At 46.9% G+C, this 15,338-nt stretch overlaps 1 protein-coding gene across 1 annotated transcript in view; it reads left to right on the top strand.

Annotated features, from left to right (window-relative positions):
- The window catches only part of rsu1 (Ras suppressor protein 1), a 71,311-nt gene that overhangs the window by 30,111 nt on the left and 25,862 nt on the right, over nucleotides 1–15,338 (top strand). Inside the window, exons 4-8 of the mRNA XM_030087576.1 lie at nucleotides 1,281–1,401; nucleotides 3,958–4,076; nucleotides 4,156–4,238; nucleotides 10,400–10,514; nucleotides 10,637–10,769. Coding sequence (XP_029943436.1) covers nucleotides 1,281–1,401; nucleotides 3,958–4,076; nucleotides 4,156–4,238; nucleotides 10,400–10,514; nucleotides 10,637–10,769 — 571 coding nt within the window. The remainder of the gene's footprint in view (nucleotides 1–1,280; nucleotides 1,402–3,957; nucleotides 4,077–4,155; nucleotides 4,239–10,399; nucleotides 10,515–10,636; nucleotides 10,770–15,338) is intronic.

The following is a 15,338-nucleotide window of genomic DNA, read 5'->3' as shown; positions in this document are numbered from 1 at the left end:
GCACACCATCGGCGCCATGTCTCCTGAACTCGTCCATACGAGTCTTTTGTTCCAGTGGCCAGTTTCACCTGTACTGCTTAAGACTGACAAGCCGACACAGTGTTCACACACAGTGTTCCAATGACAGTGAAATGAAATGAAGTCTTTAGACGTGACATTTTTAACTGTCTGAGTTTTAAAGCTAGGGTTGGCGATCTTGGAAAACTAGCATGTAGCATGAATGTAGCATCTCCCCAAAGCTCCGCCCAGCTCCCACCCCATTGGAGGAGCTCCGTTAGGAGCGGAGACGCAGAGACGTTCCGCGCGCAGCACTTCCGCGTCCAGTGCGTTCCTGGCGTAACCTGTCCTCAGCGCTTCGTTTCTTCGTTTTTCTTTATTTGCACTATGCCAAGTACGGCGCACTCACCGGTAAGTAAAGCCCCAAACATTCTTCTCCGCCATTCTGCAGCGACGCTCCGTCCTTCTACGCGCACTGAATCAGGGTCAGTGCACGCCATTGACATGTACGCGCAGGGGGCAGGTCGAACGGCGAAGGGATTTGATTGGTTTAAAAAAAGGTGTCCTGTCAAGACGATTGGTTGCTGTTTTTCCTGTTTTACTCCTGCTGTAGATAGCGGATATTTTCCAAACTACTTTAAGAACACGCTATGAATTGTTTCCCATCGGGTCATAAAGATCATTTTAACCAGTGTTTAAAAAAATGTATCTCATTCAAATCGCTAACCCTAGCTTTAAGGTTTGTCTCATATTTCTGTTCTGGGAACCAAATGCCAACTCTAATCCGAATTCTGACATTCTTAAGCATGAGCCTTTTGACAATCCTACATAGATTAATCGTGATTAACACCGACAGCCTTAAGAAATATGAAACATATTAGTAACTCATTGATGTGCCTAATTTTCCTTGTTACTTGGTGAGCTCTGAAGAACAGGAGAAGCCTGAACAGCCTGTGTGTGAAAGAAGAGTAGAGTCAGTGTGTGTTTTTCTAATGATCATCCGCCTGACAGTATTCAGCTCAGTCTGCTGGTTTCCTCCCAAAATATGTGATAGCCTTCTAATCTGCAGCCCTCTGCTCTGGGATGTGGTTACAACTGAAGTTCACCGTGATGAGTACAGGCGAAGGCTGCAGCTTCCAGCCTCCCGCCTGTAGACGACGAGCCGCTGCTCCGTTTAGTTCAGACCTCCTGATAAGACTCGTGTGTGTGTGTGTGTGTGTGTGTGTGTGTGTGTGTGTGTGTGTGCCTGTGTGTCTGTGTGTGTGTGTGTGTGTGTCCTCCAGCTGTTCCTGCTAACATCTCTGAACTGAAGAACTTGGAGGTTCTGAATTTGTTCAATAACCAGATTGAGGAGCTGCCGACTCAGATCAGCAGCCTGCAGAAGCTCAAACACCTCAATATTGGGTAACGCACACACACACACACACACACACACACACACACACACACACACACACACACACACACGCACAGTCTTGTATTTCTATCCTTGTGGGGACCGTCCATTGACTCCCATTCATGTCTAGCCCCTAACCCTGACCCTTACCCTAACCCTAACCCACACCACAACAAAGCCTAACCCTAAAGAAATGTTTTTGACCTTTTACTTTTTTCAGTAACAACAACATGGTCAAGAAAACACTGTTTCTCCTACTTAGGACCGGAAAAAGGTCCCCACAAGGCACGTCGTTCCACGTTTTGCTATCCTTGTGGGGACCTTTGGCCCCGACAAGGATAGAAATACAAGAACGCGCGCACACACACACACACACACACACACACACACACACACACACACACACACGCTCTAATAGTGGAATGAGGTGACTCACTCCACCATGAGTGGACATGGAACTGCATGCACTTTGCTCGCCCTCTCTCTCTCTCTAGCCCCTTTCCCACCGGCCAAGAAACCCGTTTAAACCCGCTAACAATCGGCTCGTCACGGCAGTGTAAAGTGTTCACTCGGCATTAGACCCGGGTCTTTCAACCCTGCAATCGGTTTTTAGCGGGTCGCTGCTATCGGCTTTTAGTGGGAGGGGCGAAAGGGAGTGTGAAATGCAGACGCGAGTCGACGCGGTAACTTACGTGATGACGTCGACGCAGCGCGGCTACGTTAGCGCGCTAGTTGTTGTTTTTAGACATAGCGTGAGATTTCCTTCATCCAGATGACCCAGCACTGGCAAGATAGCGAGACCAGAGAGCTGCTCCTGATCCGTGGGGAAGAGGAGATTCGTCTACAGGTAACGGAGACTGTGTTCCGCTCATAGATCGTTAAAATAATGGATAGAGCTTTCGTGACGTCCCCCATTGCGTTCCCAAATGCCGTTCTGAAGACTTCAGCGAGTCCAACCGGACGTCTCCATATTGAACATTTGAAACCGGATGTAAATGTGATTGGTCCAGCCCGTCACGTGACCGCATCACGGGGACAGAGGAGGCGCTGTGATTGGGCGATTTATGCTGAACTTTAACTCGTAATATAAAATCAACAGATGATTTATGTGAAAACCAGAGTCTGGTGAAGCAGCAGGTTCTAGAAACCAGAGACAGAGACCAGAACCTGGTCTGAAACTGGGTGCTCTATATGTTTATTTTCACTCTGAAAATTGGCATTTTTGAGTGGGTTCCAATGAGACCGGTGCTCTTTTTTAAACCAGCTTCATCGCCCCCTGCTGGAATTTCCCTGGAATTACAGCTTTTTTGCACTTCCGCATTATCTTCATGTTTTATGAGCGGAGGCTGGCGCTTGTTTCCGCTCCATTGTTTACTTTCGTTATAGCTCCGTTGCACTGATGATGTCATCAACGCGGGACACTATCAACGCGGGAAAACGCAGCAACGCGGCTCGCCAGCAGGCGGTTTAGACTCGGGTCTGCAGGCAGTGTGAAAGGACACAAAAGGTGATTATTAGAGTGGGTCGAAAACACAGGTTGACCCACTAGCTGCAGTGTGAAAGGGGTCTCTCTCTCTCTCTCTCTCTCACACTTGGGATGGGTACTAAATTCAGTACTTTATTAGGTACCAACTGAATTCTGTTGTTACTGAGTACTGATTCTGCTAAATTCAAGCCGTACCACATAGCGCACTCGGGCTGTCAAAATTAGTGCAATAATGACGACTGAATTCAAATTCCTGATAACGCCACTAATTTATTGAACGATTAATTTCATGAATTGATGGACAGCCCTAGTCGGTACCCAGGTGCATCCCTGTGCCTGTGAGGGACTGGGTTGGGAGAGTAGACGGTTTTCCATACCATGAACACAGCATTTCCCGCACAGCAGCGGAATGACGTCGGTGTCCGGCGGTTGGGTCAGCAGAGCAGCGTGGCTGACGGAAGGCGCTCCAAGGTGCAGCTCCACTTCTCAAAATGCCATGCAGATTACGCTCACAATATTTGTGAAGCGAAGTGCAGTGGAGGAAAGGCTCTACTCTTTGGAAGCACCTGGTAAACAGCAGTGCACTGTTTCCAACAGCTCCAGCTCTACGACTACAACTCCTGCCTTCGGTACTGTTAGCACGCTAGCCTCCGTTAGCACGCCAGCTTTCATCAGCGACTCGTCGTTGCAGGCAGCAACCTGGGATACGAAATGGCCTTAACGTTTGGTGATGGCAACAGCAACATCGTTTGTCCTGAGAGAGGAGGAAGGGAATAGCAGTCCGTGAAGCCGGGTTTGAACTGGTACATGAAGAAACACAGTGTCGCTGTGGTTCAGGGCTTTCAGACGACAGCTGAATACTGACGCATGTTAAACTGCAAAATGTAGACATTTTATTATGAAGCAAATTAACATTTATTGCCACATAAACACAAAAGTACTGAAACCTGGTGCTGTTGAACCATGGGACCGATTCCCCATTACTGGGTACCGGGTACCGGAACGACATCAGTTCAAATGTGAATGGTACCCATCCCCAGGAAGACAGGTCTGTCTGTCTGTCTGTCCATCTGTCCAGGATGAACCGTCTGAACAGCCTCCCCAGAGGGTTCGGCTCTCTGCCTGCGCTGGAGGTTCTGGATCTCACCTACAACAACCTGAACCAGAACTCCCTGCCGGGAAACTTCTTCTACCTCAGTGAGTGCATGCAGACGTTTGAACACACACGACAACGCACACACCTTGCAACAGGCTCACTCAGCTGTCTGTGTCGCAGCGACTCTCCGGGCTCTCTACCTGAGTGATAACGACTTCGAGTCTCTTCCTGCCGACATCGGGAAGCTGATCAAACTCCAAATAGTAAGTGTGTGTGAAGCTGTGAAGCGTCTTGTCTGCAGCTCCGTGGTGAGATCACACTCTGCTCACCTCCCTCTTCTCCCGGAGACCAGGTGGGAATGAGAGGTCCGGGTTCCGGGTCTGGTCCACTCAGACTGACAGCGGCTCATAATGAGAATGCTGCAGGTTCCTGTGAGCAGGGCCTCCGGCGGCTGCAGAGCGCCTCCGTTTGTACTTACACATGTTTTTATCGCTCCTAATAAAGAAAACAGATACGAGGGCAGACCCAAATGAAACCGGAAGTTGGTTGCAACTTTTTATTTTTTACATTTCAAAATAAAACACCACCGTCGCCTTCAAAATAATCTCCATCCGCATTAATGCAGCGCTCCAGCCGTGTCTCCCACTTCACCAATGCATCGGAAAAACTCGTGCGCAGTTATGCCTTTAATGACGGCTGCGATTTGTCTGTCCCCTCCTCCACATCTGCAAACCGCTGTCCCTTCAGCTGCTTCTTCAACCTGGAGAACAAGAAAAAGTCACTGGAGGCTTCATCTGGCGAATCAGGCGGATGGGAGAGGAGATTCATCTCATTCTTCTCCAGAAACGGCGTGAGGCGCAGCGCCGTGTCCGCTGGCGCTCTGTGGTGGTGGATCAACCGGCTCCACTCCGCCACGACGCTCTGCTTCCTCCTCACATCCTCACGGAGCGTCTGAGGACTTCCTGTAGTAGTCCTGGTTTACAGTCTGATTGTTTTCACGGCTGAGCGGATCTGACGCGTGTTCTTTGGCCGAGGGGATCCGTGGTGTTTCCACTGGCTGGACTGCTGTTTGGTCTCTGGATCATACTGCAGCACCACGTCTCGTCCCCGGAGACGACCTTGGACAGCAGCCCGGCGTCGTCCTCCAGCTGCCGTCTGATCTGCCGGCGCACGTCCGCGCCAGTCTCCTTCTGCTCCGGTGTGAGCGGGCGCCACCATTTTGGCAGAGACCCGGCACTGCCCCAAATCCTGCTTATGATCCTCTGGCAGGGACCCCAGGAGAGATCAGCCACCTCTCCAGGGACCCCAGGAGACCCCCGTCAGATCAGCACCTCTCCAACGCCCCGGCGTCGATCTGCCAGCACAGCTGCTTCAATTTCCCCGACAATCTGGGCTGTGCAGGAGGTGGAGGGTCGTCCTGATGTGGGCTGATCCTCAATGGACATCTGGCCCTTCTCAAACCCCCGGACCACTCATGGACCTGAGTCTTCCCCAGAGCAGCATCCTTGTAGGCTTGCTGCAACAAGCTGAGTGTTTCTGCTGCTGTTTTCCCAGCAAAAAGCAGAATTTAATGCTCTGGCTTCCCAGTCAATGTCGCCATTGTGGAAAAATCGCAGACCTCCTCTGCACTCTGTTACTATAAATAGCGCCTGACAGGCGTCAGTGTCTCTCTGGGAGCTCAGATTTCTCACAGATGTGCACGAGGCTTACCTGCAGCACATCTGACGGCCAGAAGTAGAAACTCGGTATTATTAGTATTTTATGACCAACTTCCGGTTTCGTTTGGGTCCCCCCTCATATGTTCTCTTTTTTAAATCTGCTGAGAGTGTCAATCAATCAATTTCAATTTATTTTTGTATAGCCCAGTATCACAACAACAGTTGCCTCAGAGGGCTTCAAGATGTTACATTTGTCGGTAAAAGTAAAAACAGTGAATAAGCATAATGGTAATATGTCAATATTTACAGTAACGAGACAAAACGAAGCAACCACCGCCTTAGACCCTCACATCCGGCAAGAAAAAACTCCAGAAACCCAGTGGGAAAAGAAGAAATCTTGGGGAGAACCACAGTATGGAGGGATCCCTCTCCCAGGGACGGACAGCTTTGGCAACAGCTAGCATGAGACAATAAGAAGTAAAGCCTAGGACTATGTTGAGGACAGTCCGTTGGATGGTCCAGCACAAGAACCACGGATCCCAGCAGTAGAACTGAAGCCAGTCCACGGGCAGGACCGACAGGGGTGTCCTCCCGGTCCGGACGGAGCTTGTTCATAGGCCTTCGTAATAGTGGAGTCAGCAACTGAAACTGGAGAAGACTCCCCCTCGAAGGGGGGGACAGCAGGTGAAAAGCAATGAACGGACTAAAGGGAATAACATTCAGACATTAGAGGACAGGGCTCAGTGCACCGTACTTCCCACAGCATTCTAGCTCCTGGGGCAGCTTTGTGGATACTTAACTGTTTAAACTAGTATTTAGTTAGTATAGTTTAGTTTAGTTTAATTTAGTTTGGTTTAGTTTAATTTTGTTTAGTGTAATTTGGTTTGGTTTAGTTTAGTTTAGTTTAGTTTAGTTTAGTTTAGTTTAGTTTAATTTAATTTAATTTAATTTAATTTAATTTAATTTAGTTTAGTTTAGTTTAGTTTAGTTTAGTTTGGTTTACTGTAGTTTGGTTTGGTTTACTTTAGTTTGGTTTGGTTTGTTTTAGTTTAGTTTAGTTTAGTTTAGTTTAGTTTAGTTTGGTTTACTGTAGTTTGGTTTGGTTTGTTTTAGTTTAGTTTAGTTTAGTTTAGTTTAGTTTAGAATCCCTAGCTGACCTGATCATAGGCTGCATCGAAGAGAAACGTCTTGAGCCTAACCTTAAATGTGGAGACTGTGTCTGCCTCTTTGACACCACTTGGAAGCTGGTTCCATAAAAACGGTGCCTGATAGCTAAAGGCTCTTCCACCTAGTGTCCATTTAGAGACTCTAGGAGTCACCAGTAACCCTGCATTTTGAGAGCGAAGTGCTCTGATTGGTTGATAAGGCGTTAAAGCATCTTGGAGATAGGTTGGAGCCATCCCATTTAGGATTTTGTAAGTGAGGAGAAGGATTTTAAATCTAACTCTAAACTCGACTGGAAGCCAGTGAAGAGATTTTAGAACGGGAGTAATGTGTTCACGTCTTCTAGTTCCAGTTAATAATCTGGCGGCTGCATTTTGAACCAACTGAAAGTTTTTTAATACACTTTTTGGGCAGGCTGCGAGAAGGGAGTTGCAGTAGTCCAGTCTAGTAGAAACAAATGCATGGATGAGTTTTTCTGCATCGCTTCTAGGTAGAATGTTTCTTATTTTAGCTATGTTGCGCAAGTGGAAATATGCTGTTTTACAAGCCAGGTTGATGTGTGCTTTAAAGGAGATATCCTGATCAAATAAGACCCCGAGGTTCCTCACAGTAGAGGAGGAGGATACACTGACGTTATCTAAGGTAATAATCTGTTTGGATAGACACTCTCTCAGTTTATGGGGGCCTAGTATAATGACCTCTGTTTTGCCAGGATTCAGACGGAGATAGTTCGTAGTCATCCAGGTTTTAATTTCTCTGATACAGTCACTGAGTCTGTCTATTTGATTAGTTTGATCAGGTTTCATAGATAAATACAGTTGTGTGTCATCTGCATAGCAATGAAAATTGATATCGTGACTTCTAATTATGTTCCCTAAAGGAAGCATATATAACAGAAATAAAATTGGCCCGAGCACGGACCCTTGAGGAACCCCATAACTGACCTGGGAGCACGGTGAGGACTGTTGGTTAATGTGAACAAATTGGTACCTATTAGATAAATAGGATTTGAACCAGCAGAGGGCTTTTCCTCTGATGCCAACCTCACATTCTAACCTCTGCAGGAGAATATTGTGGTCGATTGTATCAAAAGCTGCACTGAGGTCTAGGAGAACCAGGACTGAGACTAGACCTGCGTCAGCCGCCAATAGCAAGTCATTAGTGACTTTAACTAACGCAGTCTCAGTGCTGTGATAAGCTCTATATCCTGACTGAAATTTCTCAAATAAACTATTGTCCTGTAGGTGGCGGTAAAGCTGTTTAACCACAACTTTTTCCAGGACTTTTGAAATAAAAGGCAGATTTGATATCGGTCTGTAGTTAGCTAGAATATCAGGATCAAGATTAGGTTTTTTCAGCAGTGGTTTGATTACTGCGAATTTAAATGACTGTGGCACATAGCCAATTTCTAGAGATGTATTTATTACAGTTATGATCGTATTTAAGATAACTGGAAGAATATCTTTGAAAAGCTTAGTTGGAATTGGATCTAGGAGACAGGTTGAGGTTTTAGAAGACATTACAATTGAAGTAATCTCAGCCCCATTTACTAATGAGAAACTATCTAGTATTTCAGGTATTTCAGGTGGAGGCAGTGGCTGGATTCCCTGAGCTTGATCTGAGGAAAGCGCTTCACTGATTTTACCTCTAATGGTTATGATTTTATCATTAAAGAATTTAAGAAAGTCATGGCAGTTTAAAGATTCTGGGATTACTGGTTCCACTACAGTATGACTGGTTGTCAGTCTGGCTACAATGTTGAACAGAAACCGAGGGTTATTTTTGTTTATTTCTATTAAACGAGAGTAATATAATGTCTTGGCTTTAAAGAGAATTTGTTTATAGCTTAGCAAGCTACATTTCCAGGCCTTCAGAGATTGTTCCGATTTAGATTTACGCCACAGTCTTTCTAATTGCCGAGTTTTTTGTTTGAGAACACGGGTTTCAGAATTAAACCATGGAGCAACGCGCCTGGGTCGATTGGTTTTCAGCTGCAACGGAGCCACTACGTCAAGGGCAGATTTTAGTGAGTGCATAGCACTGTCAACAAACTGATCACTATTATCACCACTGGTCAATAAGCTCATTTCTGTGAGTTCACAAGATAATGCAGCAAATGCAGGCTGGATCAATTCTTTGTACCGAGCCACAGATTTTTCAGATAATGTCCGTATCAGCTGAATTTTATCTTTTTGAGCGTCAGGGTGGAAGCAGCCCTGAACACTCAGAATAAGCCTACATCCTTTAAATAACAACTCAAAGTGTTTCCCTTTGTTACATCAGAATGTCTACATATGGATGAATATCCTTCTACAAACCTGTCCAGTATTCTGTTCTTGAACAAGGAAACTGCATCTTTTTCTTCATCTTGGATTCCAAAGCAGCATCATGTTGAAACGGTCTCGGACTGAAGCTGATGCTTCTCTATTAGCTCTTGTTTAATATGAATTCTGTGTTTATTCAAATGTTAAATAACTGACATTGATATTTCTCCAAACCCTGCAATATATGTTAGGGTTACAAATAAAATACAGTGATTTTCGACAGATGATCTGAAAAGCACTCAGTCCTGCCGTCTTGTAGACGTTGACCTGCTCATGTTTACCAGCAGCTCACTCCATGTCTGCACTGCCATGACGACGCTCACACGATACATGGTGCCACTCTGTTGGCTATTTACAACACAGGACATTTCTTGCTCAGTTCATTTACACAAACCTGCTTGAGGGCCTCTGTGAGTAAGTCAGACCTGGATGGGCAGTGTGGAAGTGTAGAAGCATGTAGTCACACTCCACAGTCCGAACCCTGGACAAACATTCATCAGCCAACGGCTTGAATCACTTCCTGTTCCTTCAGCGATCGAGTCTTCAGCCCGACAGAAGAGCAGCTCCTCTTAATGAGGCGTGAGAGTACACACAGCAATAAACAAATACCAAGCTATGAAGCTTTTCAATGGTATTTCTGTTGCCAGTTGTATAAAAAGAAAATGAACAAGGTTACGTGACATCAGGCTCACAGACGCCCCGCGTTTATCTATGGTGTCTGGTTTTGTCAATTCTTTGGATATTTTGGTAAACATTTTTAATCACCAATTGTTCCTGAACGCCTCACGCTGCCTGCGGTGAACAGCTGAGACGTTCCACAGAGCAGCTGGTGGCAAACTGGTCTTTGGTAAATGTGGGCTTCAAAATAAAACTTTTGCTCCACAGTTAACTCTGCTGGTCCTCTCTGCCTTCAGTAGCTGCAACAAACTCCATCATATCTTTAGTCTCGCTTTGTTCAGCTCTTATTACGGCAGTGCTGGATTTGCGTGTGACAATTAAAAAAATAAAATAAAGACATTTGAAGAAGTGGCAGCTAGAGGGTAGGAGTGCTGGCCTGTTGCTGCTAAATGAAAGTAGAGGAAACGCTGCTGCGTGGGACCAGGTAGCAGGAACACATCAGCTCCACCACGAGCCAGAGAAACAGACATCCCATAAGCCCCTCTGCTGTCCCACAGCCTCCATACTTGATGATTACCAGTGTACTTGAGGAAAGCTTGAATGAAGAAGTGCTGTTCTGAGGAGAGGAGCTGTAACCTGCGCTCTGCTCCTCGTCTCCAGCTCAGCCTCAGAGACAACGACCTGGTGTCCCTGCCCAAGGAGATCGGAGAGCTGGCTCAGCTCAAAGAGCTCCACATCCAGGGCAACAGGCTGACCGTCCTGCCCCCAGAGCTCGGTACTGCACACACACACACACTCACACACACACACACACACACACACACACACACACACACACACACACACACACACACACTCTCTGTCTGTGGGTTTGATTCTGTGGGTCTGTCCCTCCAGGTAACCTGGACCTCACTGGGCCGAAGCAGGTGTTCAAAGCAGAGAACAACCCCTGGGTGACCCCCATCGCAGACCAGTTCCAGCTGGGAGTCTCTCATGTGTTTGAATATGTTCGCTCGGAGACATACAAGTAGTAAGTACTGACACACGGGTTATTTAGGTCATTACAGGTCATTACTGCAGGGTATTCCAGGTCTTCACAGGCCTCTCCCAGACGGACGCTGTGGTCAGAAGACTTCCTTCCACCTGCTGCTGATAGTCCTGAATTAAACGGTGTAAATCGAAAAGATCCGGAGCAAGAGTATTTCACACAACTCTTCTATCACTGCAGCAAATGGGAATATTTCAAGTATTGTTCTCTACTGTCCTTTCAGTGTACAGAGTTCCATCAGTGTTCTGGACTTTGTCAGATTCTGAGGGTTGGCGTTGCTCTGGACTCCGAGAGATCGATCGATTGACACAATTATACGTTCTGACTTCTGAAGTCAGTGACACATTTGGATGGTTCCTTTCAGTTTGAAGAGGAAATGGTCACAGAACCAAATCATGTCGCATGTATTTTCCAGAGTGGTGGGTGTGAATTCATAAAATCTCAGAGATTTTGTAGTGAATGAAACACGTCCCAGTAATTGATCCAAAAGCGATCATTTTTAAATCAAGCTGATGTTGGCAGATGAATGGATTTATGATTGAACTTACACAGCAGAGAGTTATTGTTTTATAATTGTACTTAATAAATTTAGCAATGAGAGTCCTAATAAACTTAGCATTAGCTTGTGGCTACATGTTTAGCTGGTGGCTGTTGGCTGCATGTTTTAGCCTTGGCCTGATATAAAGACCGGTGATGTGTCTCAGCCTTCAGACTCACGCTGCTGTTCATGGAGACAGACTGACTGTCCATCTCATTTCCATGTCCACTCTGTGGATGGAACATTAACTACATATCATGGTTTATATTAACAAAACTGACACAAGCCTGAGAAGCACTGGGCTTGAGGTGTGTTGTCTGTGTATTGAAGGAAATGTGGGAGTGTTTGCTCTTGGCGTGGAGAAGGGGAGAGTTTGGGGAGATGTTGAAGCTTACTGCTATTAATTCTTTGCTACAGGCAGCTGGAAACACTGCAAATCCTTTGTGAGAATGCTGCAAAGTGCTTCTGTGAAGCATGCTGTGGAACTGATCCGTGCACTGTCAGCGTGCAGACGATCCTTCCAGTCCATGCCCGCATCCTGTTAGAGGCTTTATCAGCATCTGTGCTTGAAGGAGAGCAGCACAAGTTTTTTCTTTCATGTTATTTCAGCCGGGAGGTTTTCCAGACATACATCGATGTGTTTTGTCGGCGTGAGAAACATCATCTGATATGCTTTTATCAATTGGTGTTCAGTATGAAACACCTTAAACGTATGCTTGAAAAATGTCTTACCTGGACAGGTGAAAGGAAAATACAATTGAACGAAGCACCGCATTATGAACTTCATTGGAGGAAAACGGCACAGACCAGAGCTGCATCCTGGCTTTGACTGAACTCATCCAAACCATAGAGCCTTTCTTTAAATCTGGTTTGTTATTGGAGCCAGAAATCACCAGATGTAGAGTGGAATGGAAAGTGGAATAAAGAATGAGCAGATACTCAGTCACCACATGTTTGAAGCTGAGGCTGAGCTCCCTGTTTCAAACTTCAGTCCAGTCCTGGACACTGGAGCTAAAGCTCCGGCAGAGGCCACCCCCCTGGTGCTACAGTCCAACCAAAGACCAGTCCAGAAAGCTGAATGAGGACCTGACTGTTCTACAGACCAGAGGAGACCTTAGCATCCTCCAGGCTAATGAAGACCTGGCCCATAAGGATGGGGACCGTTCACATTTAAACCGATATGGTACCAACACCCTTACCTGGGAATCAGTACCACTACTCAATGGTACCAATTTTTGGAACTTCTGCGTGTGTTTGTAGTTATGAATATTAATTAGTTGCTCTGCTACAGACAAGTCGCTAACGGATGCTGGCGTGCTAACCGATGCTGGCGTGCCAACATGTGCCAAATGACGGAGTTGTAGCCATAGATCCGAGGTAGTGCACTTCTCGGCCTAGAGAAAAATCTCGTCCTTAATCAGGACCTCGCTAAGATTAGAAGTATTCCCGCCACAGTGACCATAATCTGCTCGTATTTTGAGGCAGCACTTTCTACTCATGCTTGTTTGTTGACGTGTTTGTTGTGCAATGCTGCGTTCATGTCTGGCTCAGAAAATTGCGAACTCTTTCACTCCTTCACAGTCAGAAAGATCCGTTCAGGTACCGAAACATGGTACCGATGTTACATGAACCGTATTCGTTCAGTACCTATAAAACCTCCAGGTTCGGTACCCATCTGAAGACCTGACCATCAACAAAGGTTCAGAGACTCAGAGTTACATGAAGTTTAATCTCAACCACAGTCATCAAGGAGACTTTTAAAATGTCAGTGCATTGATCTTGAGCTCACATGGTGAAAACCTCTTTCTTCAGAGCTTTTCTTTAAGTTGGACCAACCTGATGGGTCAGGACCGGGTCATGAGGGGAGTCTGAGGAGAACCATCGTGGACTCACTCTGTAATGTTGCTGGTCAGAGACAGGAAGGAGGTCCCTCGGTTTGGTTTAGGGTTGGTCATCGTACGCCTCATGTGAACTGACACATGGCCTCAGAAAGACCTTCCACCAGCCTGAAGGTTTGACAGTGTGTCTCTTTGTAATTCATGAACTTCTGACACAACATGAACTGAGTCCATCAGACTCCAATGTGTCTTTAAGACTGTTGAAAGGTTGATGGTCAGATATCAGTTGATGAAAGCCTGGCACAAAGGCAACTGTTTATTCTCAAGATATTTGCAGCGTCGCTGAATTTTTAGCCGAGCCTCATGTTCAAACTCCTCAAGCCTCTGTCTCGATTACGTGAAACTTAATCTCCACCTGAAGGTGAAAGGTGTGGTCAACACGACTAACGTTCATTTCTGCTGAAGTGATCGGTGGGTCAAAACAGAGCAGCTCTTCACCAATACTTCACTAGACGCTTTGATTACTGAGAGACCACCTCCCACGGCTCAGGACGGCTGGTGGTCCTGGTCCACGTAGTGAGGGTGAGACCACTTCACACCGCTCAGGACAGTCCGAGACCACTTCACACCGCTCAGGACAGTCCGAGACCACTTCACACCGCTCAGGACAGTCCGAGACCACTTCACACCGCTCAGGACAGTCCGAGACCACTTCACACCGCTCAGGACAGTCCGAGACCACTTCACACCGCTCAGGACAGTCCGAGACCACTTCACACCGCTCAGGACAGTCTGAGACCACTTCACACCGCTCGGGACAGTCCGAGACCACTTCACACCGCTCAGGACAGTCTGAGACCACTTCACACCGCTCAGGACAGTCCGAGACCACTTCACACCGCTCGGGACAGTCCGAGACCACTTCACACCGCTCGGGACAGTCCGAGACCACTTCACACCGCTCGGGACAGTCCGAGACCACTTCACACCGCTCAGGACAGTCCGAGACCACTTCACACCGCTCAGGACAGTCTGAGACCACTTCACACCGCTCAGGACGGCTGTCGGTCCTGTTTAGCTTGACGTCCTGTTGGAGGAGATGTTACTGATTTTTTTGTCCTCTATGTGAAGGACGGCACATGACCAGGCTGTGAAAACTTCTGACAACATTCATTGGTGTGGAGAAATACAGCTCTCTCACACACACACACACACACACACACACACACACACACACACACACACACACACACACACACACACACACACACACACACACACAGAGGAGTGGACAGGTGTTAATATCTTCTCAGCTTCATTTACACCTGACTAAATGTCCGTCACCTTTCACACATTTGTCTTGGCGCCTGCTTCCTGCCTGAGGAGCAGATGAGATGAGATGAGAGGATGAGGAAGAGGATGCTGTGGCGTCTTCTCTGCAGTCTTCACTGAAGGGTGAGATTGTGCCAGGTGAGAGAGGGATGAATGTTTATGCAGTCAGATGAATCTTTTAAATCAGCACAAAGACAGTTTTCAAGTCTTAATTGAAAGTGTTTTTACCAGAAAACAAGGAAGTGAGTGGAGTAGCTGTTATCCACGAGCCCTCTTCACCAGCAAAGCTTTTTTCTTTTTTGTAAAAGACAAAGCTTTCTACTACCATTATAATTATTCTACCTAACTTTTCTCTCTTTTGTGCTTCCTCTACTTTATCACTGGTGCTGGAATACTTTCTTTGCAATTCCATAATAAACCCATTAAATTCTGACTGCTGGTTCCTCCTCGGGACCTGGTTGGTAGTTCCTGGTTCCTCCTCGGGACCTGGTTGGTAGTTCCTGGTTCCTCCTCGGGACCTGGTTGGTAGTTCCTGGTTCCTCCTCGGGACCTGGTTGGTAGTTCCTGGTTCCTCCTCGGGACCTGGTTGGTAGTTCCTGGTTCCTCCTCGGGACCTGGTTGGTAGTCCCTGGTTCCTCCTCAGGACCTGGTTGGTAGTTCCTGGTTCCTCCTCGGGACCTGGTTGGTAGTCCCTGGTTCCTCCTCAGGACCTGGTTGGTAGTTCCTGGTTCCTCCTCGGGACCTGGTTGGTAGTTCCTGGTTCCTCCTCGGGACCTGGTTGGTAGTTCCTGGTTCCTCCTCGGGACCTGGTTGGTAGTTCCTGGTTCCTCCTCAGGACCTGGT

This window comes from Salarias fasciatus, unplaced genomic scaffold (genome assembly GCF_902148845.1).
Source record: "Salarias fasciatus unplaced genomic scaffold, fSalaFa1.1, whole genome shotgun sequence".
Lineage (NCBI taxonomy): Eukaryota > Metazoa > Chordata > Actinopteri > Blenniiformes > Blenniidae > Salarias > Salarias fasciatus.
Note: the sequence above shows the minus strand (reverse complement) of the source record. Positions and strands in the feature narration are given on the sequence as shown.